Genomic DNA, 27401 nt, shown 5'->3' with positions numbered 1-27401 from the left:
GGTTGTCAGTCAGGGTCCTGTCTTCACCCCTAGAAACTGCCTTATTCCCAAGGCTTTCTAGGAGCCCCTGGAGGTCTCTTTCTGGTTCTTGCATTTGGGTTCCCTCACAGAGCCAGCAACAACACATCAGGTTCTTCTTAGGGTGCAGACCTCTCTCACTTCTGCTGCTGCTGCATCTTTCTGCTTCCATCCTGAGGAAAGCCAAACCTCATATGATTGGACTGGCCCACATAGATATCCAGGATGGTCTCTCCATCTCAAGGTCTTTAACCTTAATTACATCTGCATAGTCTCCTTTGCCATGTAATCTAACATATTTATAGGTTCCAGGGACTAGAGGGCATTGATCTGCCTATTACAGTGAGGCGGTTCTTTTGGGGGATTGAAAACAGCTTTTCCATCACTTTTCATTGGTTTTTCAGGTAAACCACCACTTTTAATTTATACAGAATACTAAATTTTCCTGAGGATTTTTAGACAGGTTAATTCGCTTTGCTAGCTCAACATGTTTTAAAGTGGAAAAAAGGGTTACATATGATTTACAGAAACATAAATATATATATAAAATAAATATATATTTACAGAAACACAAATTCGTTACTGATTTTCTTTTTAATGATGTACAAGGAACATAGGAAGATCTTTCCTGTCTCTCTGACTGGCTTTGTAGCCATGGCAAGCAAATATGTCCCCTTTGTAAATAGTCAACTTTGTAATGAGATTGTGCATAGTGGTTGTGACTCATGGAGGTACTTTGGTGTGAGAGCTCTTTGGTAAATATATGGTCATAAACCTTTTAGCATTCTAAGAGTTTGTTTTATTATCATTTATCTGACATATTTTAAGGGAACTTCTGCTCGGTGCAAGACATAGTGCTAGATTCTAAAGATGCATATTTACTTCTGTTCTTACAGGGCTTAACGTTGATCAGAAAACAGTTGAAGAATTTTAACTAAAGTAATGACAATAGATAATAATGCTTGTAGAGGAATGGCTTCTGTGTGAGTACATAGTGTCATGGAAATAAGCCTTGTGGAGTATTCTTGCAGCTTACCTATAACTAGAGGTTTTAGGTTTCTGTTAGTCACCTGATTCCATAGTTTCTTAGCGATTTCTGGATTGTGGATGCTGGTAGTCTTTCTCGAATGCAAAATTTATGATTACTTATGCTTTTCAAGTAGTTTTATTACCTGCATTTATGAAGTTTCCTATTCTTCACTTAGTGTTTTTCTTTAAAACATTGATAGTCCTCCAGTTAAGTAAAAGAAAATTAATTAAAATGATGCTGTATGAAATAACTTTCTTAAAAAACCGAGAAAGCATTGTGATAGTAACCGTAATATATTAACAGGTAGAAAGTAATTTGTTTAGTGCTGTGCTTTCTGTAACGATGGAAGTGTTTTGTACCTGTGCTGGTCCATCCCGGTTTATTTACAAAACAAATTTAGATAAACTGGGGTGCAGAAAGACAGACTGCTGAGACTCACCAGAGGTCTAATGCCCTCTCAATTGTTTTATAACCACTATTTAGAAAGTTGTTCTATAGAAGATAATACAAAGTGAATTAAAAACTCATTTTTAATTGAGCTACCTTGGTCCGTGCCATACTGTGTACATGCAATCTAAAGGAGGCTTCTAAGGACATCCATCACATGAGTCTAAGAGCTATCTTCCCAGATCTTCCTAGAGCTCTGCCTGTAATCACCCGATTTAAAGCCCCTTCCCCAGTGCTGTATGATATTACCTTAGTCTTTTTTCTTCACAGAAACGTCACTAGCTGAAATGATCATTTTTATTTGTTAGTTTAATGTTTATTTGTCTGCATCATAAGCTCCATGAGAGCAAGAAATTTGTCAACTTTGTTTTATCTTTCCATCACTTACAACAATGGCTGGCAAAATAAGTGAACACTTGAATGGGTGAATGAATGGGAGAAAACACTTTCAGGTTTTAAAAATTTTACCTCTTACTTAGTTTTTTAAAGCTACTGTTAAAAATTCAACTGAATGAATTTTAAATAACTTAACTGGCTTTTTTTCAGTGATTCATGAATCGGGCATGAATTATAGTCTAACAGTCTAGTCTAACAGAATTCTAGTCTAACAGAAACGGGCTGTAAGGAGCTTGTACAGAATGGAAGACCTCCATAGGCAAAATGGAGTAGGAACAAGGAAATTATACTAGATAAAAAGAGGCTTGACTATTGCAAGGTCACTTTTCTATAGGGCATGGAAGGCGTTTGTCAGGCAGATTACCTAACTAGTGCTGATTAGGTGATTGCTGATTCGCTGGTTTAAGATTCCATTTCTGGGAGAGCGCAAAGTGTATTGAAGTCTTAATTTCATGTTGTAGGGCTTAGTGTAAGTGACTTCATTCTGGGACCTGTTGTCTTATTTTTAACACTACTAAATTTTGAGAATGAATGAGATGGTAGTTGAGACAGAAAGCTGGTGGCTTTTCTCTCATTTCCAAGGAAAAATTCTGGTAAAGATTCCACCTTTGCAGAAATTCAGTGCTGGTTTTATCCTTTGGGGGTTTGGGACTCTCATGAAATCAGGAACTAATCATGGACGACTGAGAGTACTTTCTGTTTTTCAGGGTGACCTCAGAAGAGAAATCCCCTGTTTTCCTCCGCAATAAATTCAGATTTTGAAAACATGCATTTAAAAAGGAAACAAAAGGGGTGCTTGGCTCAGTGGCTTAAAGCCTCTGCCTTCGGCTCAGGTCATGATCCCAGGGTCCTGGGATCGAGCTCCGCATCGAGCTCTCTGCTCAGTGGGGAGCCTGCTTCCTCCTCTCTCTCTGCCTGCCGCTCTGCCCCCTTGTGATTTCTATCTGTCAAATAAATAAATAAATCTTAAAAAAAAAAACCTATTATGTACTTTGATAGGTTTATCTATGAAAGGAAAGCTTTAAGTATTATGAACCAGTATAAATGGCTGTTCAAAGCCAAAGAATTATATAGGGAAAGCATGTGACTTCTGGACCGTGACTTTAATTTAGGTCTTCATTAGCTCTCCCTTTCATCTCATCTTTCTCCTGTTCCTCTCAGAACCCCCAAAATCTTATGTCCCTGGTTCTCTGCTATTATTAGGAAACAGATGTGAGGGGTAATCCTAGAATGACATAAACTGGTGATAGCCAATTTCAGAAACATTCTACATTCTGTAAATTACTTTTGAGGGAATGAGAAGGTACCCATTAATTTAATGTATTAATTCTGTTCAGTGTTGGAACTTTATTCCATGGTCCCTCCACCCCTCAATTTTTCATTACCACTCTCTCAGGCAGCGTTTTCTTACTGTAGTCATTTGACTGTTCTAGGTCAACACCAAATCAGAAGAGCTTCTCTTTAAGGGTCATTATATTACCAGAATATACACTAAGAACATGAAGGAATATAACAAATTTACTTAGGAAAATTGAGATGTTGTTGGGGGCTTAAATGTGTATATTGAGGGGTGCCTGGGTGGCTCAGTTGTTTGAACTGAGGTCAGGTCAAGATCTCAGAGTTGTTAAGAATGAGCCCCATGTCGGACTCCATGCTCAGTGCGGAGTCTTGAGATTCTCTCTCCCTCTCCCTCTGCCCCTCACACCCCCTCAAAAAAATGTGTATATTGAAAATACCTATGTAAGGCTATAGTTTGTATCTTATAAGGCTGTTTGTATTTTAGTTTTTAAGTCAATTTTATTGAGGTATAATTTATATACAATGAAATGCACTAATTTTAAGGGTATACTCTTTAGGGTATAATGACTTGACTTTTGTGGTATACTCTTTAGGGTATAATGACTTGACTTTTGTAAGGTAGAGGCATTTTTGATAGAGAAATGAGATGCAGCTTTTAGTTGTCTTACAGTTAATTGGCTTATTGCAGCTTAGAAATTGGAATAAATAGGAAAATATGGAAAAATGAAGCCAACCTAAATTAAAGTAGAAGTTGTGCTGTGTATAGTTCTTACCCAGTATAGGAATATAGAGCCTGATTTTTATTGGATATAGTCTCTTGGAATCATACAGATTCTCTCAGTTGTAGAGAAATATAGATCATTACACTGTGTATTGTCTGGCGGTAGTTTTTTGGGGGTTTTTTAAATGTAAAATTGAGTAAACCATGCTTGTGGAAAAATAATTTACATTCAATTTATACAGAATTTTATTGATTGTGTTCTCATTTGGAATAACTGCAGGGAAAATCACCTGGGCTAACACCAGTTGGATACCATTTACTAGGGATTTAGCTTGTAAAAAGAAACTCATTTCAGTTTCAGTGGTGACAGCTGTTGAGTGAATTTTCCTGTGATATCCTTCACAGCAGGAAATGATATATTGTAACTTCATCTTCCTTGATATCTTACCACCCGGTAAATCCAAACTTTCGGGACTGTGCTTTCTAAATGTCTGAATAGCCTAGCTTATGTGGGCAGGCTGTTTTTTTTCAAAATCCAAAATTGTGGGTAAAATTGTAATTGTAAAAGTGGATATATGGGTGATACACAAAACCTTTGTTTCCTCTTTTCTGAAATTGTTTTTTCATTTGTGCCATGATCACACCTGGCTTTATGTGAAAAGGTTGTATTGGAACTTGATATACTTTTATAGAATGATGTAGGAGATTACAGTGCATTTTGAAAGATGTATTAGCTTACTTCTTAATGGTTCATATAAATATGTTTCCTTGATGCAGAGATCAGTTTTGATTACTTGTGATGCATTCTTCACTGGCTTTTTTATTTTATACCAGTTTTTAAGATATGATAAACTATAGGCTGCCAGACAGAAATAGTGTTAACCTCTTTAGGTTCAAGAGTACTGGGAAATGCTTGACAAAGAAAGGAAATATATTTTATATGCTGTTGTTTTATGACCTTCAGAATCTATCTGTTGTTGGGGAAGGAGGGCAGAGAGACCTTCCCTGAGGATGGGAGAGGAATTCTTTCCAGTCTGGCCCAGGGTTTTGCTGTCATCCGTATTCATATCCCACCTACCATGCACGGCTTCTTACAAATGAGAGAAGAATGGACAGTTATAATTAGGTGTTGAAGTGGGCGGCAGCTTCCCAAACTCCCAAATAGAAATGTATTAGAGCTTCCCCCCCAAAAAAGAAACATTTCAGGTTACCTCCAAATTAATCAGAATTCAAGATTGCATTCCGAATACTTTAGGTGGCAAACTGTGGGTAAAGTTTAAAAACCTGATTCCTAAGTGAAATGTGAAAATAAGCACATTTGGAATAGACTTGAGACACTTCCCTTAGTGGACCCAATTGCAGTTTTATTCTGCTTATGACTAGCAGATACCAATCTTAACTTGAAGTAAGGGTAAGTCAGTTGGCTGTCATACAGGTATGCCTAGTGCCCAAGAGGATTATTTGATTGCTACATGTTGTTATGCCCCCCTCCTACTGTGTAACAGTACTGTCCAGTAAAAACATGAGAGCCACATGAACCAAATGTAAGCTTCATATGTAATCTTATGTATGTATGTACTTATTTGTTTATTAGGGAGGGGGAGAGGGGCAGTGAGAGAGGGAGAGATAAATCTTAAGTCGGCTCCATGCCCATTGTGGAGCCTGACATGGGGCTTGATCTCACAACCCTGAGATGATGACCTGAGCTGAAATCAAGAGTAGGGTGCTTCACTGGCTGAGCCACCCAGGAACCCCCAAATTTAAAAATACCTAAGTGAAATTAATTTTAATACTATCTTAACTCATACCCAAAATATCATTTCAACATGTAATTAATACAGAAGATGTTTAATGAAATGTTTTACAATATTTTTTCATACTAAGTCTTTGAAACCCATGTATACTTTATATTTATTGAACTTCTGAATTCAGACTAAGCTACATTTCAAGTGCTCAGTGGTCATATTTGGCAAATGGCTGCTATATTGGCCAGTGTAACTCTACAAGATTGGATTCCCTTGAAATTTCCTCTGTTCAAGGTTGAATTTTTACACTTCGGAAACTTTCTAAGAGTGTGAGTATAGGCAAAACTTTCCAGATCATGAGGTTATTCAAGGACATCTAAGTTCTCTTACTTCAAGATTAAATATTTTATATGATAGTATAAAGGAAGTAGGAAAGAAAATGTATTTTCTTCCAATATTCAGGAGAAGAAACTGGTAAATGTTAAGAATAAAGAAAATCAATAACCTAATATATTTAGGACTGAATGAGCATGACAATAATGATGGCAATTTGAGTGAAGAATGTGATAAACTTTTTAAAAGATATCTCATTAGATCCTCGCAACAGCCCTTAAGAAAGGTACTTTTGTGCTCCCTTTTATGATCTCTGTTTAATAGTGGGGAAACAAAGAGAATAAAAGGTGTTTACCAAGTCACACAGATAGTGAGTGTATGCAAGCCCATGACTAGTGGATTCTGAAACCTGTAATCTTCATCACTCTGCTTCTTCCCTTATTCTGTTGTGCCCCCGTGTCTGGCTTGGACAAATTGGACCTGGAAAATGTATCAAACACAGAGGAGCTGGAGCTAATTCCTAAAATGTTGTAACTATGCTGTGACTCCTTGTTTACTCCCTCGAGTTTTCATCCCTGGTTAGAAAAGGAGAAAATGAAGTGATTACCTGTGAAAAGCTGACTTTCGACCTTCCGTTTTGTCAGTTATGCCCTGTGGCATTTATATCACAGTAGTGGAGCTCGTGAATACTACTCTTGGAGCCGAGGTGTGATGATTCATCTTCTGCTAACGATCAACACCACAGCATGAAACGACTGTTTTTTTCCTTTTTTTTTCTTAACCCGGTAATCTTGCAGTGAGACTCACAAATCCACTTTCATGTAACTACTTCTTTTTGTTTTCAGCTCTCAGTTTCAGTACTCAGAAACAGTTCCCTGTTGAGTACCTAAGTGCTCATATTGATATTTGTGGTGCATTGAACAGGACTTGAATTTCTGTTGTTTCTGCCTTTCACTCGTGATTCGCAGATCAGATATATGCAGATGTATCTGTTGCAGATTTATCTATATGTATATCTACTGTATTTTTATTCTATAAATTAGATGTTGTGTATAGTGTTTGGGGAAAACTCCAGTCTGTGTTGATGTGATTAATTATACCTTCCTGTGACAGTCATCCTTCCACACCCCACACCCCCCCACCCCCGCTGGATTGAGTGAATTTGATTTAAAATAGGGTCATTTTAAATTTGGTCATGTAAATATGTATTATGTATATTTTGAAAGGCTTTTCAACCTTTGAGTTTTTAATTTATTTGAAACTTATTTTTATAATTTTCTATTTACTGTGATTTTTTAGCTGTATTGGAAAACTAATTGGGCTTACCTCTTACTATTTAACGATCAAGGTAATAAGGAGGAGAAAAGTTCCTCAAATATGACTGAGTTGTCATAGAAATCCTTAATAAATGATTGAGTGGCTAAAGGGACTCTTAAAACTTTTGGGGGTTTTTTTTGGTTTGTTTGGATTTTTGTTTTGTTTTTGGTAATTAGAATTAGATGAGGACAATGACTGGGATGTGGGAAAAGTCTGCTATAGAGAGTATGATAAAAACTAAACTTTGTGGGCTACTGGTTGGCTCAGTGGTTTAAAGCTTCTGCCTTTGGCTTAGGTCATGATCCCAGGGTCCTGGGATTGAGCCCCGCATCCCTCTCTCTCTCTCTCTGCCTGCCTCTCTGCCTACTTGTGATCTCTCTCTCTGTCAAATAAATAAAATCTTTAAAAAAAAAAGATTTTATTTATTTATTGGACAGATCACAAGCAGGCAGAGAGGCAGGCAGAGAGAGAGAGAGAGAGAGAGGAGGAATTAGGCTCCCCACCGAGCAGAGAGCCCGATGCGGGGCTCAATCCCAGGGCCCCAGGATCATGACCTGAGCTGAAGGCAGAGGTTTTAACCCACTGAGCCACCCAAGCGCCCCTGGAAATTGTTTTTGTTGTTAAAAATTACTATGCCTGTGTTTCCACAAACAGTGATTAAAAAGTATTCATAAAATTGATCTATTTTTTTAATCAAGAAAATAATATGACAGTTCATTATTTATGTTTTTGTTCATTAGTGTAGCAGCTGCATTCATTTGGAAGTAGGATGATAGAAAGTTGACTTGAACATTGAATGTGGTATAAAGGTGCCTCACCTTTCCTGGGTACCTCTTAGAAGTCTCATTTAGTGACATCCCTTGACACTTCAAGTAAAAGCCCCAAGATCCAGTTTCATGAGCTAATGTGAATTGTTCTTAACGATTTTTATTCATTATGGTGGCATTATTTGTTTTTTTTCTTCGTTCTTTGCCTTCCTTTCTCCACCTGTTGCCATCACTTCAGCCTCTCACCCTTTCTTGCCTGTAATAATGCAATATTCTAACTAAATTGCTGTTGCCTAGCCCCTACCCTTTTTAGTCATTCTCCACACTGCTTGCTTTTTCAAATGTAAATATTTTTGTAAATTCTTGCCTGTAATCTCTTCCTAATTCTTTGTTGCCTCCATCGTGTTGGATACAGTGCTTCTTGTGATTTGCCTTTCTTGTATCTGAGGTTTCCTGTCATCTCGGTTTCATCTATCCACTCCTAGTTCAGACATGTATTAAATAGCTGTGATAGACCAACTCCCTAACCGAATCATGGGATGTGCCTTCTGGTCATGAATGAGCGGAGGAGAAATCTCAATCCTAATTCTGATGCTTAACATCTTCATTTGCATCATTTTTGCTCCCATGGGTTTCATGCTCGCCCTTACTGGGTTGGCTGGTGGCCATCTCTCTATTAATATTTTTAGAAGTATGATGTCTATATACAGTTTCCTTATATTGTCGGTAGTTATTTATATCCTCCAGTAGGCCTTTGCATTAATCATTGTTACCATTCTCTTTAACTTTTTTTTTTCCCCCTTGGAATTTAGCTCTTTTGCATAGCCATCAAAGTATTAAGGGACAGGCATTTTACAGTGCCATTCAGGCATGGGTGTGTCCTCTTAAATGTCTTCTTTTTTTGTTTGTATCCTGCAATAATCTGGACCGAGAACTTTCTTGTAGTATGCTATATTTTCCTTTGTCTCTGTTTACTCAGTAACAACACTTATGTTTATACATCATGTTGCTGTTTGTAAGAGAACATTTGCATTTGTTAAGCTTTTTGATCTGAAAAAAAGCTTAGATGATTGTGGTCAATCTGTAGCTGGAGAAGAGAAGCCAGGTCAGCAGAGTGGCCTGGTCTTTCACAGCAGTAATGGCTCCTCCACAGGCTCATGCTGCTTCCTCCCCTGTCCTGTCTTTTTTGTACTTCCTGGCCAAGATTGCAGTTGCTCTGTGGACTGGAATATGATTTTCTGATTTTCTTTAGCACTTTGAATATATCATTTCATTTCTCCAGCATTTCTGTCACTTAGGCAGTGCTGGCATCATTAGTTCCAGTTTACAAATGAGGCTAGTAAATGACTTGCCTTAGTTTGCCAAACCAGTACATTCAAAAACAAAAACAAAAATGGATCTTCAGATTCCAGCCTACTGCTATTTTCATTGCCTCATGCTGCCTCTTTGCTCTACTGTAAGATATGTTGGAAAGTGAAAGATGTCTTTATTCTAGGGATTCTACTGAAACAACTCTCTGGTTGGACTCTGAATTAAAATGTAAAATACTTACATTAAATGACAACTGTTGGCTTAATTCAGCATGAGGTTTGTATGCCATGCTGCTACTTTGATAAAAGGAAAGGATGGAATCCAATGATACAATAATTGTCAGAAATATGTCAAAAATATGTGAAGGGAGAAATAATACCAAGGGCAAGAGGATGTGTTTTAGGCCATGGGATCATTCTGTACTACTCTGGCATTCCTTCCGCTCATCCTGCTCTCAGAGTAATTCTCAGGCCATTCTTAGCCCATGGAGGGAGGACTCTTGGGAGGGAAAACCTGCATTTTGAACAGTCTCCCAACCAGTGACTTCAGCATCCCAAGATATACTCTAGTTTTGCTCCATAATTCATACCCATTGTTTAATCAGCAGATGGACTGATTACAAGATTTGTAGCCTTTCTGCAGAGTATCTTGAGTGTGCATATTGTTCAGCAAGAATCTGTACTGAGCAAGTATTAAGCAGAGAGTCTGGAATTCTTTATGATTGTAATGATGATTTACTCCAGAATTTCCCTTTAGTTGTGGATTTGCATAAACTTTGGTTTGATTGTGGTTTTCTATGTAATCTAGCAGCTGTTGTTCGTTATGTCATACCTGAATATCTGCCTCTGAATCAGGGTTGATGGAGGTGGGCATTGTGTCAAGGAGCTGATAATTTGCAAAGGTAGATGGCTTTAGATAGTATATACCATGCTGTATTTCCTAATTTGTAAATAATGCAACAGGAAATGTATTGCAGGAAAGAGGATGGAATGGAATAGTGAAGAATTGGAATGGAGAATTAAAAGGTGGAGTTCCTGCTGCACTGCTGACTTCCTTTCTGATCTAACAAGTTTCTAATTCCTCTGAGCCCCCATTTCCTTATTTGTCAAATATAAAATAAACATACTCTCTCAGGGTTATTGTGAGGATGTAATTAGAGGATATAGATAAAGTCTCTACCCGTGAAAAGTGCTATTCAGATGTCACTTGCTTTGCTAAACAGTGATTGCCATATGTCAGGTCCTTGAACAGAAATTAGTTCAGGGGTGCCTGGGTGGTGCACTTGGTTAAGCTTCGGACTCTTGATTTTGGCTCAGGTCTTGATCTCTGGGTCATGAGATCCAGCCCTTCGTGGGCTCCGTGCCCCGTGCAGAATCTGCTTGAGAGTCAGTCTCTCCCTCTGCCCCTTCCCTGTGCTCACACGTGCTTTCTCTCTCTCTCAAATAAATAATCTTAAAAAAAAAAAATTATTGCAGGCTAGACTTCTTATCAAGACTGCAAAACAGGCATTATTGTCTCCATTTGACAGATTATTTACCAAATAATTACCAAATACCAAATTATTATAACTTGGGATAGAGAGAGTTTACAGAACTTACTGAAGGACCTATGTTAGTAAGTGATGGTTCCTCATTTAAGCTCCGGTTTATTCTTTGCTATGCTGCCATGCTATTAATAAGGGATCAGTAGTAGAGATTTGAGCTTTAACAACAGTTTGCATTATGCTTATAGAAATAGAATGTTACACTAGGAATTAGGAGATCCAGACAGTCACTATATTTTTGTATTACTTTTGGGTAAGTTATTTAAGTGTATTCTGTTAAATATCTCTAAATCACTTGGCTGTGTTTCTGTTTAAGATTGATATGTAAAATGTCTTACTGTGATTTTAATCTGTATCAGAATAAATTTCCTTTGAAGTGATTAAAATATATCATACAAAACCCATTTTAATATTTTCTTTTTATTTTAGTCATTCTTACACTGGTCAAGATTATAGCACACAGAAAAATGCTGGGAAGATTTCTTTGGATCAGATTGATTCGGTAAGCATCACATTCTTGTAATAAAACTTAGACCTTTGTCAATGAGGAAGCACAGATTTTCTTCAGAGATTATTTTGGGGTGAGAAGATGGGAGATATTGTCATTTCATTGCTTGCCAATCATTTTTAAAGGAGATCCTCTGTTATACATGTGATTTTTTTTTTTTTTTTTTTAGTTACAGAAAAACCAAACTTAGTTAGAAAATTATTTGTATTGTGATAGAATTTTTTTTTTTTTTAAGAGGGGGAAGCAGGGTCAGGGCAGAGGGAGAGGAAGAGAGAGAATCTGAAGCAGGCTCTCCAAGCCCAGTGAAGAGCTGATGGGGGGCTTGATCTTACGACCCTGAGGCCATGACTTGAGCTGAAACCAAGAATTGGACGCTTAACTGACCAAGACATGGCAGGTGTCCATGATAAACAGATTTTAAGCATTTATTTCAAAGGGGAATTCTTTTAATTGATGATAGCTAAAAAGTGTTTGTGTGTTTATGTTTTAATATTTTATACATTGAGGGGTACCTGGCTGGCTCCTTTGGAAGAGCATGTGACTCTTGATCTCTGGGTTGTGTTTGAGCCCCACATTAAGTGTAGAAATTACTTAAATATATAAACTTTAAAATAAATTGAGTGAATGAGTGAATGCCCACCTACCTACCTACTAACCTACCTACCTACCTACCATCCTTACATACGGAGAAGAGGAGAAATGGGAATTACTAAGTATATCAGTTTGCTAGGGCTGCTATAACAAAATACTACAGACTGATGCCTTACAAAACAGAATTCTATTTTCTCACAGTTCTGGAGGCCAGTATCCTGAAATGAAGGTGTCGGCACATCCAAGGACTCTTTCCTTGGATTTTAGATGGTCACCTTCTTCGTGTGTTCTCACGTGTTTTTCGCAGCATGCTCCTGGATCCCTGGCAACTCTTCCTCTTCTTGGGACACCAGTCACATTGGACTAGGGCCCCAACCCTATGACCTCATTTAACTTTAATTACCTCTTTAAAGACCTCATCTCCAAATACAGTCACATTCTGGGATCTTGGGACTAGGACTTCCACACATGAATTTTGGGAGATTACAGTTCATTTCATAACACTGAGTATAGGCTCCTGTGCTTGTATTGCCTCTAGATTAGTGGACAGCTCATTTCATCTTCACTCTGTGGTTCTATAGTAGAAGGAAAGGGTAGCATACTTGACTAAAATTTATAGAATTTCTCTTGAATGCATTGTAGAATTTCTGCTCTGTCCCAAAAAGGGAAACCGCACCAGCCATAAATAATCTTTGTTTAGATAGTTAACAAATTATTTACAATAAATTAAAAATATACTGATATTTTAATGCTTAGACACAAGAAAAAGGTGAGTAGGGAGAGACCAGGAGTTTTTAGAGACCAGAATGAATAAGTTGTTTTCCTGTTTGGAAAAATTATAATCAAGTATTTGCAGTTAATATGTCTAGAAATAACAATAAGTTGCCCACTTTGTACAGTTGAATTGGAATTTGTTCTTAAGGATGCTGCATTCTTTACTTTTCTCAAACAGTTATTATCACTAACACTTCTTCCCTGCCATACGATTTATGTTTGTATTATATGAATGGTTAGAAGTTAATTTTATTCCTAATTCTATCAAGATGTTTTCCCATTCATAAGCAGCTATGAACTTCAGTGGATACTGTGGGAGAGCATAGAAATATAATCATTAATTCATTTGCTGAATATATATTGAGCCCATCAATTATGTACCAGCTACTGTGCTGTGGGTGCAGAGGTGAATGAAACAAAAAATTCCTCTCCCTTCATGGACCTTACTTGAGGGAGGTGTAGACAATGTAGTAAATAATAAATAAGCAATGTCATGATAAATTATCTTAAGTTGCTATGATAATCCTATCTGTAGGTTTCTGTGTGAGACCCTGTGCTAAATTGATAAAGATACATCTTTATCTGACCTCTTCCTAACTATATTTGTCTCATTCATTAACATATCCCTTGATATCCTCAGTTTCTTCTTCAAATGTTTTTAGATTTTTCTACTAACTGAAATCTGACTCCCTCAATGACACTGTTCCTCCAGTGGTCCTCTCAAGTGGAGGCTGTCCCCACCCACACTCTGGCCCTCCACCATCTTAATTTGGTATGAGATAAATGTCTTCCTTGTTCTGTATTACTATTTCCAAATCATTTCTCTGCCTTCCACTGGCAAAGCGCCAGCTCCTTTTTTTTTTTTTTTTTTTAAAGATTGTATTTATTGGTGTGCCTGGATGGCTCAGTGAGTTAAAGCCTCTGCCTTCAGCTGAGGTCATGATCCCAGGGTCCTGGGATCGAGCCCCGCATCGGGCTCTCTGCTCAGCAGGGAGCCTTCTTCCTCCCCCCTCTCTCTCTACCTGCCTCTCTGCCTACTTGTGATCTCTGTCTGTCAAATAAATAAATAGAATCTTAAACAAAAAAATAAAAAAATAAAAAATTTATTTATTTATTTGACAGACAGAGATCACAAGCGGAGGTGGGGGGAAGCAGGCTCCTTGCTGAGCAGAGAGCCCATGCGGGGCTCAATCCCAGGACCCTGGGATCATGACCTGAGCTGAAGGCAGAGGCTGTAACCCACTGAGCCACCCAGGCACCCTGCTCCAGCTCCTTTAAAGCACTGTAATCCCATTATGCCACCTGATAGTTATCCTTGTTGCTGGTGCCCCCACCTCCTGCCCTCATCCACTGTAGCACGCTGGCATGGTCTCTTGTACTAGCACTACTCTTGTTATTGTTCCTGGCCTCTGCAATATCCATGTTAATAATTCATCCATAACCTGGTCTTATAATTCCTTTGTCTGCTCAGTATCCACAATCATTTTTCTGACCCATTGTTGCCAACCCTAGACCCTAAGTTTTAAATTTCTATTATTTCAGCTACTTCCAAAGTCTCTTTTAAGTGTCTTCCTAGCTTCTCTATATAGTCTGTTCACTATACAACAGCCAGAGTTCTCTTTGTTTTCAGATCATGTCAGTTTTCTGACATACCCTCTATTGAGTTTCCATCACATCTAGACTAAAATCCAAACTCATAACTATGGCCTATAATGTCATGTACAGTTAATATTCTAACTTCTTCTCTGTTCTGGCCCGTTCACAGGTTCCAGCCACTGGACCTTCTTGCTATCTCTTGAGCATATCATATTCATTCCTTCTCAAGGTCTTAGCTTTTGTTTCCTTTACCTGGATCTCATTTGACTAGAATCCTACTTAAAATATACATCTTAGTGCAATTCCGTCTCCTCAGAGAGGCTTCATTGGCTACCTAAATTAAAGCATTCCTCTCTTTTTTATACTTAATCACATAACTCTGTTTCCAGGGATTTGGGAATTATCTCTATTTATGTCTGTGTTCACTGTCTGTCTTTTCCCATTAGAATGTAAGATCCTTGCACTGCTGGTTTCCCAAAGCTATACACAGAGTAGTGTTCAGTTGATATTTAGTGATTGAGTGAGTAAAAAGTATTTAAGGAATTGTGCCAAAGGAAGCTGAAGTTGAACTGAGTCTTAACAAATGGTTTGGCTTTGACTAGATGGCCTGGGGAGGAGAAGGGGTAGTATCCCAGGCAGGGTCAATGGAGTGACAAAAGTGAGAAGGTACAAAACATGACTGTGTGATCATGGAATAATCTAGCTGACTGGAGTAAAGGCTTTATATTGGCATAGTAGCATACTGGCCTTTTTAACCCCTCACAGTGCTTCCATGGCACTTGATTTATGCCTTTGTTAGAGCTCCCATTATAATTGATTTATGAGAGTTAACTTGTATAGTAGTGACTGTTTCCTTTTATTTCACTTAAGTGAAGTAAAGGGGAAAATTACATGCTACTCTTCTTATTTCCCAAACCACCCAATACCTGTTTGTTCTGTTACATATAATTGAAAAGTAGTTAGTTACAGACATTGACAGAACCTTGCCTGTTCCTACTAAGGATGTTAAATTTCAGTGGTGTTTTTGGATTGGAACAAAGTTTAAGAAAAATAATTCGGTAATAGTATGAAGGAACAAGAAGGAAGGCATGAAAACTGTAGTCCTGGCAAGGCAGGATAGAGGCCTGACTGGACTAGGTTGGGGATAGAAGAATTTCAAAGTTGTTAATATGAGAGGTTGAAAAAACTGAATGTCCTCTGCAGGGAGCAGCAAAGAGAAACAAAGTGAGACCTGCTCCCACTTTGGCAAAGTTGAACTTGCCAAGGATTACATGAGGGGGTGAGAATTTAAGTCTTGGAAGAAGGATATTGAGAAAGTAAAGAGAATGCAGCTGAAACCATAAATGGAAAAGTTGTTCTTTTTTACTAATGATTTCTTTAATACATTTTTTTGAACTTACCTTTTGAGAATGATTTCTCTTACTTTTGTGTTCTACTTTGTATTTAGATTATTCTAAAATTTCATCTGTGATTCAGCAATTGTGTTTTTGCACATTTATCCCAGGGAAATGAAATTTCATATTCATATAAAAACCTATACATTCATTAATTTGGAATAGCCCTGAGCTCAAAGCAACCTAGCTCCTTTAACAAGTGAATAGCTAAGCAATTTGTGGTACATCCCTACCATGGAATATTATCCAGCAATAAAAAAAGGAATGGATGCTTGATACTTGCAACAATTTAGATGAATTTTGTGGGAATTATGCTGAGTAAAAAAGCCAAAATATTATATACTATATAATACACTCTTGAAATGACAAAATTAGAGAGATGAAGAACAGATTAGTGGTTACCCAGTGTTAGAGAGTAGTAGGGGCTAAGATCTCTAAGACTAGTGGATTATATCAATGTCAGTTTCTTGGTTGTGATAATAGTTTTGCTAGATATTACCTCTGGGGGAAACTGGGTGCCTGTTACTTCTTTGTATTATTTTCTTACAACTGCATGTGAATCTAGTTATCTCAAGAAGTTTAATTAAAAGTTAAAAATAAATAAGTGAAATACATTTTAATATACATTTTATTCAACCCAGTATATCCCACTTATTGTCATCTCAGCATGTAATCAGTATAAAAATATTAAGAGAACAGTTAGTCTGTAATTACAGTAAATAATACTTCCTTATCGTTTTTGTTTTTACTCTAATAAGAATGAATTTATAATTTGCAAATTAGATTGGATTTGTAACAGATATTGTGAGAGACCTGGTAAATCTTCCACCTAACAAAAAACTTTTTTGTCTTGTAGCTTTCTACCAGATCCTTCCCACCTTGCATGCGTCAGTTACATAAAGCCTTGCGGGAAAATCACCATCTTCGTCATGGAGGCCGGATGCAGTATGGCCTCTTCCTGAAGGGCATTGGTTTAACACTGGAACAGGCATTGCAGTTCTGGAAGCAAGAATTTATCCGAGGAAAGATGGACCCAGACAAGGTAGTTTTGAAAAATCAGAGTGGTAACTGAAATTTTGATTTGGTTTGAAAACTAAAGGTCTCTTGTCTATTTTTAAAATAACTCTGAGATGTAGTTTAAAATTCTGAAAGATAAATGTGTCTACAATTTCATTCAGGTAAAAAGAAACTCCTGTATTAATCTAATAGATGCTAAACAAAAGATTGAGAAAGTTTAATTCGAAGAGTTAAGAATGAAACAGCAATGTAAGATGTCTAATAATGCTTTAAGAAGGGTGTGATTCATTGTAGGTATACAGCCAGGTCATTATCACACTGAAACTGGGTTCTGAGTTTTAAGATAGTATGTGTGGATATAACATGCTTACATAGTGTTATTTTCAGGCTGAGGAGATATTGAGAACAAATAAAACAATTTTAGCTGTTTTGTATTGTGTTATACAGATTCTGTCATTGAGCATTTTTAGATAGACATCACTAGGAACTTGAGAGCTGTTTTTCCATCTATGCATAGTATTCAGGTTTCCATTCCTATTCCTTATTTCTCTGTAGTGGTACTAGCTATTAACATTTTATTTTGGAAATTTTTTTTTGTACCTTCTGTGCCATGAGTCAAGTTTTTAAATGCTTATTTCTTGGTTTGCTTCTTCCTAGAAAAGATAAATTATAGAACAAAGAGTATTTACCAACTAAATTTTATAATGATACTTAATTATTTCTTCTATTAGTTTGCTAGAGCTGCTATAACAAAATACCACAGACCGAGTGCCTTAAATAACAGGAACTTATTTTTTCACAGTTTTGAAAACTGGAAGTCTCAGATCAAGGTGTTGGCAGATTTGGTTTCTCCTTAAGCCTTTTTCCTTGGCTTCCAGCTAGCTAGCTCTCTTCTTGGTCTGTCCTCTTATGGCCCTTTCTCTATGTGTTCAGTTCTCTGATATTTCTCCCTTTTTTTATAAGGACACCAGTCATATTGGGTTAGAGTCCCACCCTTACAACCTTATGTAGCCTTCCTTAATTACCTCATTTTAATTTTTTTTTAAAGTTCTTATTTAACTTTAAGTTGACATACAGTGTAATACTCGTCTCAGGTGTACGATATAGTGAGTCAACACTTCATACATCACCTGGTGCTCATCACAAGTGTACCTCCATAATCCGCATCACCTGTGTCACCCATCCCCCCCCGCCAACCATTTGTTCTCTGCAGTTAAAAGTCTGCTTTTTGGTTTGCCTCTCTCTCTTAATTACCTTTTCCAGTGCTCTGTCTCCAAATATAGTCACATGAGTTGTTAGGGCTTCAACACATGACTCTAAGGAGGATACAGTTCAGTTTATAACACATTCTAGCTTTATATTTTTTAACAAGTTCAGATTCTTTTAATATATTACAAAAAACTCAATTTTTACGGGTTTTGTGTGTGTGTGTGTGTTTTTTAATTTAATTTTATTTTTTGACAGAGAGAGTGAGAGAGGGAACACAGACAGGGAGAGTGGGAGTGGGAGAGGAAGAGGGAGAGGCAGGCTCTCTACCGAGCAGGGAGCCTGACGTGGGGCTCCCTCGATCTCCCAGGACCATGGGATCAGACCTAAGCTGAAGGCAGACACTTAATGACTGAGCCACCCAGGCATCCCTTAGTTTTTTTAATTGTCAATTGATAATTATCCACAGACTCTTAAATTTATCATTTAATAGTTTTCTTTAAACACAATTCTGAATAATATTCCTTAGACCTCTATTATATAGTTATTTTATTTTTAAGGTAATATTTTGATTATGGAAAATGTGAAAAATACAGAAAAATTTACTTGCCAATTCCCCATTCAGAACTAATTATTTGTCACTAGTTAGCCTTTCTCTCTAGTGTAGATAGCTAGCCAAATCAATGTGGTCCCCCCCCCCTTTTAAAAGTCAGCATTTTATTATGTTAATTTTTCCAGGTTTACAGTAACTTTTGAAAATACTTGGATTAGTTGCATATTCTTTGAAAGTATTACAATTTGTTTAATCATTCCCCTATTACTGAGCATTTCATTGCGTCTGTCTGACTCTGTCATAAATGTTATTGCAACCAATATCCTGAGCACATAAATCTTTGATTATAGTTCTGATTATGTCCTCTGTATATATATTCACCAGGGAGTGAATTTACCTGGGAAAACCTATACATAGCTTTAAAGTTTTGATGTATGTTATATTAAAGGACTGTTTGAAAAGGTTTTAAAATTAGACTCTTATCAAGCTTTATGACGGTCTTTCTCTCTCACTGGTATCATTATATACTATTATTTTAAAATAATTTTTGATCTTTTTATTAGGAATTTAGTGTACTAAGTAGGCAGATGTATTAGGGTTCTCCAGAGAGACAGAATCAAGAGAGAAAGAGAGAGTGAGAGAGGGCAGGAAGAAAAGATATTTTATTTATTATATCCACTGCCTCATGTGATTTGGGAAGCTGACATGTCCCCAGATCTATGGTCAGCCTCCTGCAGACAACAGAGAGCTGATAGTCTAGTTGCAGTTGGAAGACTGGCCCTTGAGACCTAGGCAGAACCAATGTTTTAGTTTGAGTCTGAAAGCAGGAAAAACCCATGTCCCAGCTCAGGAACAGTCAGGCGGGAGGAAATTCTATCTTATTCAAAGGAGGGTATGTCAACCTTTTTGTTTTATTCAGTTCTTCAAAGGATTGGATGAGAACCACTGACTTTGGGGAGGGCAGTCTGCTTTACTCTGTGTACCATTTGCTAATCTAATCTGGAAGCACCCTGACAGACACACCCAGGATAATGTTTGACCAAATGTCTGGGCACCCTGTGGCCCCATCAAATTGATACCTAAAAGTAACTGTCACAGTAGTTAAATATTTATGAGCTGTGGAGAAAGTTAGGCCATGGTTTTAGAGTGGAAAGAGAGAAAAGTTAACCTAGCATTTTAGCTTGGTCTGTGTGGTGAATTAATAGGGGAAGAGGAAAGTGAGAGAAGGGGAAGCTTACTTTAAGTGCTAGGTGCCTGTTCACTGAGCACCTTTTTTAATGTGTATCTGGAATGGCCCGTGTATCAGTGTCCTGAGTATTTAATTGTTTTCAAACCTGTGTGTTTGAAAAAAAAATTTAAATGGGCTTTTTTATTTTGTAATGTTACAGTAGTTTCCTCAAAAATTATTGTAAAAGAAAACCAATAATTTTACCTTTCTGGATTATATATTGTAGTCTGTATTTTCATTAGCTTATTATTGATTACAGCAAATATATTATTTTGACTGAAGAGTTTAAGTTACACTTATAATTAACTGTGTCTGTCTAGTTAGACTCTGTTAGAGTCTGTATTTGTAATTTTTAATAAGATTTTATTAATTTGAAAGAATGAGCGCATGCGAGAGAGAGACAGCATGCACAAGATGGGGGAGTGGGAAAGGGAGAAGCAGACTCCCCACTGAGCAAGGAGCCTGATGCGGGGCTCGATCCCTGGACACTGAGATCATGCCCTGCACCAAAGTTGCGCTTAACTGATGGAGCCACCAGGTGCCCCTAGAATCTGTATTTGTAAATAAATGTTGATGTTCTTCTCAATTATATCTTTTCTTACATATTTTTGCAGTGAAATGTCATTTAGTATCCCTTAGTTTATTAAAATGTTCTCTTCAGCTTAATTACTGTTCCCATTTATTGACACATATAATTATTTAAAATTTTAGGGGTGCCTGGGTGGCTCAGTGGGTTAAGCCTGTTCCTTCAGCTCAGGTCATGATCTCCAGGTCCTGGGATCCAGCCCAGATCGAGCTCTCTGCTCAGCAGGGAGCCTGCTTCCCCCCACCCTCATCTGCCTGCCTCTCTGCCTACTTGTGATCGTTCTCTATGTCAAATAAATAAATAAAATCTTTTAAAAATTTTTAAATACTCCTTTTAAGAATTATAGAAAATTGATGACTTACAATACTGTTTACAGGGAATGATTTTGAACACAGTGTGTTAGGCATTTTTTGTAGTGCTCCAATGAAAGGACTTCAGTGTTAAACCTAGGAATGATTTGGAACAATCACGTCTGTTGAATAGCTTATTTCCTGACAATGCAAGAAATGTGTTGTGGGGATGTAGGCCATTTCAGTTGAAATTCTTCTGTGCTATTGCTTTCCAAATGACCAGATGTCTGATTTCTTTCTCTTTATGCATATGTCCTTATTGTACCTTATTTGGGATACATTGCTTCGGGCATCTGAGCAAAAATTATGGGTCCTTAGCCATTACTTTTGAAGCAGCAGAGAAACTAGTTGTGTCTCCAGCAGGTTGGAACTGCAACATTGTTGCCACTGCCAGCTTCCCTAATTGCACTGCCTAAGCCTATGTATTTCTTCTTCCTAACTCCTTTCTAAACATTAAGTTGTTCTGTTCTTAGTCAGTTGACTGCCTAATTAGTGTCTGTTTCTTTCTCTCATCTTCCCTTGCTTGTGCTTGTTGCAGATACTCATTTAGTTGTTGTTGTTCAATACTATGAATACTTTTCTATCTAAGTTATGCTTCATGTTGGAGGAGAATTTGAGAGTAAAATGACTTAAATCTGATGTAGTAGTTTTTGTAACTGTCATCAAGAGTATAAGTATTAAAGTAGCATGTCCCTAGATATCTTTTATTCAGGTTTAGCAATTTTGTATTATAGTCTACAATTCTTATTTTCTCTTATAAATATTTTTGAATAGTAGTGATGTGATTGTGGAAGCAACTTAAGGTTCTGATGCTCACTGTTAGTTATTTTTTATTAGGAATTCAGTGTCTTAAATCAGTGCCTCTATGCATAAAAAAGGTAGCCATCTGACTGTAAAATGTTTATTCAGAGGTATTAGTTTGGATTGGTTATTTCCCTGTTCTTTTAAAACTTTTTTCAGACTAACACAGTCCCTAGTAACAACAACAACAACAACAATGCAGATGCCGCCTTATATAGCTGCCAGTTCCTTGGTCCTACCAGATTATACGCTTACAGTTTGGGGCCCTTAGCACTACTTCATATTTACTGTTTATTTGTTCGTTTATTATCTATATCCTACGGTTAGAACAAAGACTGTATAAAAGCAGGTATCTTGTCTGTCTTGTTCACTGTTGCAGGTCCAATCACCTTGAACAGTGCCTGACTTACAGTAGGCACTCAGTAAATGTTTACTGAATGAACTGAAGAATAAGTCTCCATACAAATAAATACAAAGAAAACTAGAAAATTTCATCTGTTTTCCCCAGATTCCTTCACATAACTCAGAGCACAGTGCTGTATGATTGATTATTCATGTGCTATTATTCTACTTGTAGTGGACTTGAAGCTGAATTAAACCAAGAATTTTAGTGGAACCTGAAATTTATAGTAGAAATTTAAAATAACATATTTATTTTATGAATCAGAAGAGATTTGTCATCATGGGCTTGCCTAAGTGGGCCATGGTATAAAAACGGTTAAAAACTCTTAAAGGTTATCATAGCAAAAGATAAGGCTTCTAGTTTATTGTCTTATACTTAGTTGTTTTTTTTTTTTTTTTTAAGATTTTATTTATTTATTTGTCAGAGAGAGGGAGAGAGAGTGAGCACAGGCAGACAGAATGGCAGGCAGAGGGAGAAGCAGGCTCCCTGCTGAGCAAGGAGCCCGATGTGGGACTCGATCCCAGGATCCCGGGATCACGACCTGAGCCGAAGGTAGCCGCTCAACCAACTGAGCCACCCAGGCGTCCCTCTTATACTTAGTTTTTATTCAGTAATTTCAGTTTCCATTTTTTTCCCTGCTGTCTTAGGAATAGAATACCAATATTGATCTATCTTCATTGAACTTTGTACATACCATCTTTAGAACTGTTATCAAATTGTAATATCTTTGTTTGCATGTGTGTCTTATGACTAGATTTTGAGCTACTTAAGGCAGAGACTATGACTTTTCCACTTTGGGTCTCAGGGGCTTAGCAGAAGACCTGGTAGCTGTTAGATGTTTGGTGAATACATGGTAAATTCTGCCACAGTTTTGAAAAGTGGCTTTCAGTATAAATCTTTTTCGTTTCTTTTTAGATAGAGGTGTATTTCTAATAAGTTATGAAACAATAACAGTTATCTTAGTAGCTAACCAAATTTGTTGTCTTACATGTATTTTTCTAAATCAAAATTATAGATTGAAGGAATAATATAACTGCAAAGGAAGTGGTAACCAGTTATCATCACTGTTATTTAATGTCCAGAAATATAGTTTCAGTTAGATATTTAAATAATAGTAGTCAAACTCTGATTCTCATTAAAAGTACAAAGAAATGTGCATGTGTGGTTATACATACATACATACTTATTCCATTTACTTTGCATTCATTGATTATTCAACAGATTTTTATTGAGTCACCATGGCAGGTGTTGTTCTGGAGATACTGCAATAAAAGTCATAGCCCTTATTTCTGAAGATTTTACAGACTCCTGGAAAAAACATAAATGCAAATATTCAGATTCAGTATGATAATCAGTATGGTAGAGAAATGGTCATAGGATTCTGTAGTAGAACAGAGCAGAGGGGCTGACAAAGAATAGTTCCTGAATGTGTCACTGAGTGGGGATGTCATATTTGGCAGGTAAAGTAAGAGAGAAAGAAGGAAGTTCCATGTTGGGGGGACTGAGTTTCAAGGGACCCTTAGATAAAAGAGTGTGGCCTCTCCTATAGGTGGGGGAACCTGAACTGTGAAAGTGTAATTGTGGCTAGAGATGACTCTGTAGCTACAGGCTTTTATTTTAATGTAGTTACTAAAGTTAGTTGGATTAGTAGGCCAGTAGAAGTGGTCTTGCTAGATAGGTAACTGCTAATTGGGATCAGGTCATCTGTGTAAGGTCAACTGATGATTTTAGTTTAGTTAGATGTACATAACTTCATAACTTTGAATATTTACTAAAATTGTATAGTAAATATGAGATGTTCTGAAGATTTACTGAGAAATATAAAATAGTACAAAGTTTCCACTTGCATTTCCACTTGGTTCAAATGAATTTGGCTTCTTTAAATATGGATATCTGATTATATGGGCCAGTGTTAATTTTTTAAATATGCTTTTGCTTTAGGATTTTCGTCTGCTTTGGTAACAGGGTGAGTTGAGTGGTAGAAGTAACTAGAAAACAATTATAAAACATAGTGGTGAAAAGGGAAGTATTGCTGGAAGGAAGTTATTAGAGTGGATCGTGTTAGAGAAGGTTTCTTGAACATCATTCTTGGATTAGGATTTTTTTTTTAAAGATTTTTTAAATTTATTTATTTGACAGACAGAGAATACAAGTAGACAGAGGCAGGCAGATAGAGAGGAAGGGAAGCAGGCCCCCTGCTGAGCAGAGAGCCCTATGTGGGACTTGATCCCAGGACCCTGAGATCATGACCCGAGCCGAAGGCAGCGGCTTAACCCACTGAGCCACCCAGGCGCCCTTGGATTAGGATTTGAAGGAAGTGAATGACATGGATGAATATAGAGGTAGGGAAGGAAAAGAATGTACAATGAACAAGAAATGAAAGAAAGGTAGGCAAACTATTGTTCATGCTCCTCTTATTTGTTTTTCATTATTTGATAATTATTCCATTATTTACTGTTTGTTCACTGAGGACTTTTTAAGTTTTGTTTTAGGGGGAGTTTTTTGGTCAGCTAATTTGGGAGTTACTGAGATTTTGGTTGTTACCGTTTTTAAATTGCTGCTTTCAGGCTTCTTTTTGAAGACTTTTTATCAGTATATTTGAGTACCATTTTTATTTAGGTGCCTATTGAACTAGTGGATAAAAGATTTTTGTATTAAAACATCAACCATTCCCAAGAGAATATTTTGTGGTTATGAATGATCGTGTGAACTAATTGCTTTAGGGTATACCTGACTCCCAAAATGCTCATTTGATAAGGTAGGGTTTTTATTCTTGCATTTAATTGTATTGAGTATGAATATTTATGATATATTTAAAATTTTAAAATAAAGACTTTTTATGAATATAGTTAATACATGATGTTAATTTAGTTTCAGGTATACAGCATAGAGGTTTAACAACCCTATACTTAGGCTGGGCTCACTGCAAAGGGCCATCTGTTACCATGCAACACTATTATAATATCACTGACTATATTCCTTATGCTGTACTTTTATTCCCATGAATTATTCATTCCTTAACTGGAAACCTGTGTCTCCCACTCCCATTCACCCATTTTACCCATTCACTGACTGCCCTGTCTTCTGGCAAGCACCAATTTGTTTTCCATATTTATAGGTCTGAGTCCGCTTTTTTATTTCTTTCATTTGTTTTGTTTTTAAATTCCTCATAAAAGTCTAGTCATGCAGAATTTGTCTTCTGTTTGTCAGATTTATTTCACTTAGCATAATAACCTCCAGTCTATCTATGCTGTTGCAGATGGCAAGATCTCATCCTTTATTGTGACTGAGTAATATTCCATTTTATAAGTATACCCCACTTCTTCTTCTTCTTTTAAAATAAGGTAAAAGTTTATTTATCCCTTAGAAAATAGAGTCTGTGGGTGAGCAGTTCAGAACTGTTATGGCGCAACTGTGATTATCAATGTTTAAGGCTTCTCTTTTTATCTTGCTGCTTTTCTGTCTTCAACATATGGTCTCTTTCTTTCTTTTTTTTTTTTTTACTACGTTCAGTTAGCCACTGTATAGTACATAGTTTTTGATGTAGTGTTCATTGATTCATTAGTTAAGTATAACACCCAGTGCTCATCACAGCACATGCCCTCCTTAATACCCTTTACCCTGTTATCCCGTACCCCCACTCTCCTTCCCTCTAAAGCCCTCACGTTGTTTCCCGGGGTCCATAGTCTCTCATGGTTCATCTCCTTCTCTGATTTCTCCCCCTCTGGGTTTCCCCCCTTCCCCTTTGGTCCTCCGTGCTATTTCTTATGTTACACATGTTAGTGAAACCATATGATAATTGTCTTTCTCTGCTTGATTTACTTTACTTAATATAATCCCCTCCAGTTCCATCCGTGTCAGTGCAAATGGTGGGCATTTATCATTTCTGATGGCTGAATAATATTCCATTGTATATATGAACCACATCTTCTTTATCCCATTCATCCGTTGAAGGGTATCTTGTCTCCTTCCACAGTTTGGCTATTGTAGACATTGCTGCTATGAACATTAGGGTGTGTGTGCCCCTTCTTTTTACTACATCTGTATCTTTGGGGTTAATACCTAATAGTGCAATTGCTAGGTTGTAGGGTAGCTCTATTCTTGACATCTTGAGGAACCTCCATACTGTTTTCCAGAGTGGCTGCACCAGCTTGCATTCCCACCAACAGCGTAGGAGGGTTCCCCTTTCTCCGCATCCTCGCCAATATACACCACTTCTTTATCTATTCATTTATCATGGACACTTGGGCTGCTACCATATCTTGGCTATTTTATCTTATCTTGAGAAAGAGTGAGCAGGGAGGGTGGTTAGAGGGAGATGGAGAGAGAAAGATTCCCAAGCAGACTCCCAGCCAAGTGTGGAGCCCAGTGTGAGGCTCAGTCCCACAACCCCAAGATCATGACCTGAGCTGAAATCAAGAGTCACCCCAATCTTGGCTGTTTTAAATAAAAACTTCAATCAACATAGGGATGCACACATTTTTTTTTTTTAATTAGTGTTTGCATCTTCTTTGGATAGATACCCAGTAGTGGAATAACTGGATCATATGCTAATTCTATTTTTAACTTCTGCACCAATTAACATTTCCAATGTGGGGCTCGATACCAGGACCCTGGGATCATGACCTGAGCCAAAGGCAGAGGCTTAACCTACTTAGCCACCCAGGTACCCTATAGTCTTTCTTTTCAAGCCTATTTTGTCTGATGGAAGTAATGCTACCCTGACTTTTTCTTTCCTCTTTCATTTTCATGGACATCTTGTTTGAAACTCTCTGTGATTCCTGAACTTGAGTGTCTATTTTTCCCTTAACTTAATGATGTTTTCAGCCATTATTTTTTAATATGTTTTCTGCCTCTTTCTATTTCTTCCATCTTAGACCCCCGCTATGTGAAGGATTGCTTGATTTTGTCCAAGATATCCCTTAACCTATCCTCATTTTTTAAAATTCTTTTTTCTCTTTGCCCTTCAGTCTAGGTGCTTTTTTGATTTTTTTAAAGATTTTATTTATTTATTTGATAGACAGAGATTACAAGTAGTCAGAGAGGCAGGCAGGGAGAGAGGAGGAAGCAGGCTCCCCCGATGAGCAGAGAGCCTGATGCGGGGCTAGAGCCTGATGCGGGGCTTGATCCCAAGACCCCAACACCAGACCTGAGCTGAAGGCAGGTCTGAGCTACCCAGATGCCCCAGTCTAGGTGCTTTCTAATTGCCTTATCTTCCAAGTCACTGATCTTTCCTTCATCCAGGAATTTACCTTGCCTCACTCTAGTGTTTATTTTGGTTATTGTATTCTTCAGCCTGATTGGTTCTTTTCTTAGATATTCTCTTTGTTGAAGGTCTCACAGAATCCTTCCACACTCCTCTACATCCTAGTGAGCATCTTTATGATCATTACTTTAAGCTATTTATCAGGCATATTCTGTTTCGTTTCTTTTCTTTTCTTTCTTTCTTTCTTTCTTTCTTTCTCAG

At 37.3% G+C, this 27401-nt stretch overlaps 1 protein-coding gene across 1 annotated transcript in view; it reads left to right on the top strand.

Annotated features, from left to right (window-relative positions):
* The window catches only part of PRIM2 (DNA primase subunit 2), a 142201-nt gene that overhangs the window by 14971 nt on the left and 99829 nt on the right, over positions 1 to 27401 (top strand). Inside the window, exons 4-5 of the mRNA XM_045070415.1 lie at positions 11357 to 11429; positions 16647 to 16832. Coding sequence (XP_044926350.1) covers positions 11357 to 11429; positions 16647 to 16832 — 259 coding nt within the window. The remainder of the gene's footprint in view (positions 1 to 11356; positions 11430 to 16646; positions 16833 to 27401) is intronic.

This window comes from Mustela putorius, unplaced genomic scaffold, assembly GCF_011764305.1.
Source record: "Mustela putorius furo isolate JIRA1106 unplaced genomic scaffold, ASM1176430v1.1 tig00003969_pilon_pilon_pilon, whole genome shotgun sequence".
Lineage (NCBI taxonomy): Eukaryota > Metazoa > Chordata > Mammalia > Carnivora > Mustelidae > Mustela > Mustela putorius.
Note: the sequence above shows the minus strand (reverse complement) of the source record. Positions and strands in the feature narration are given on the sequence as shown.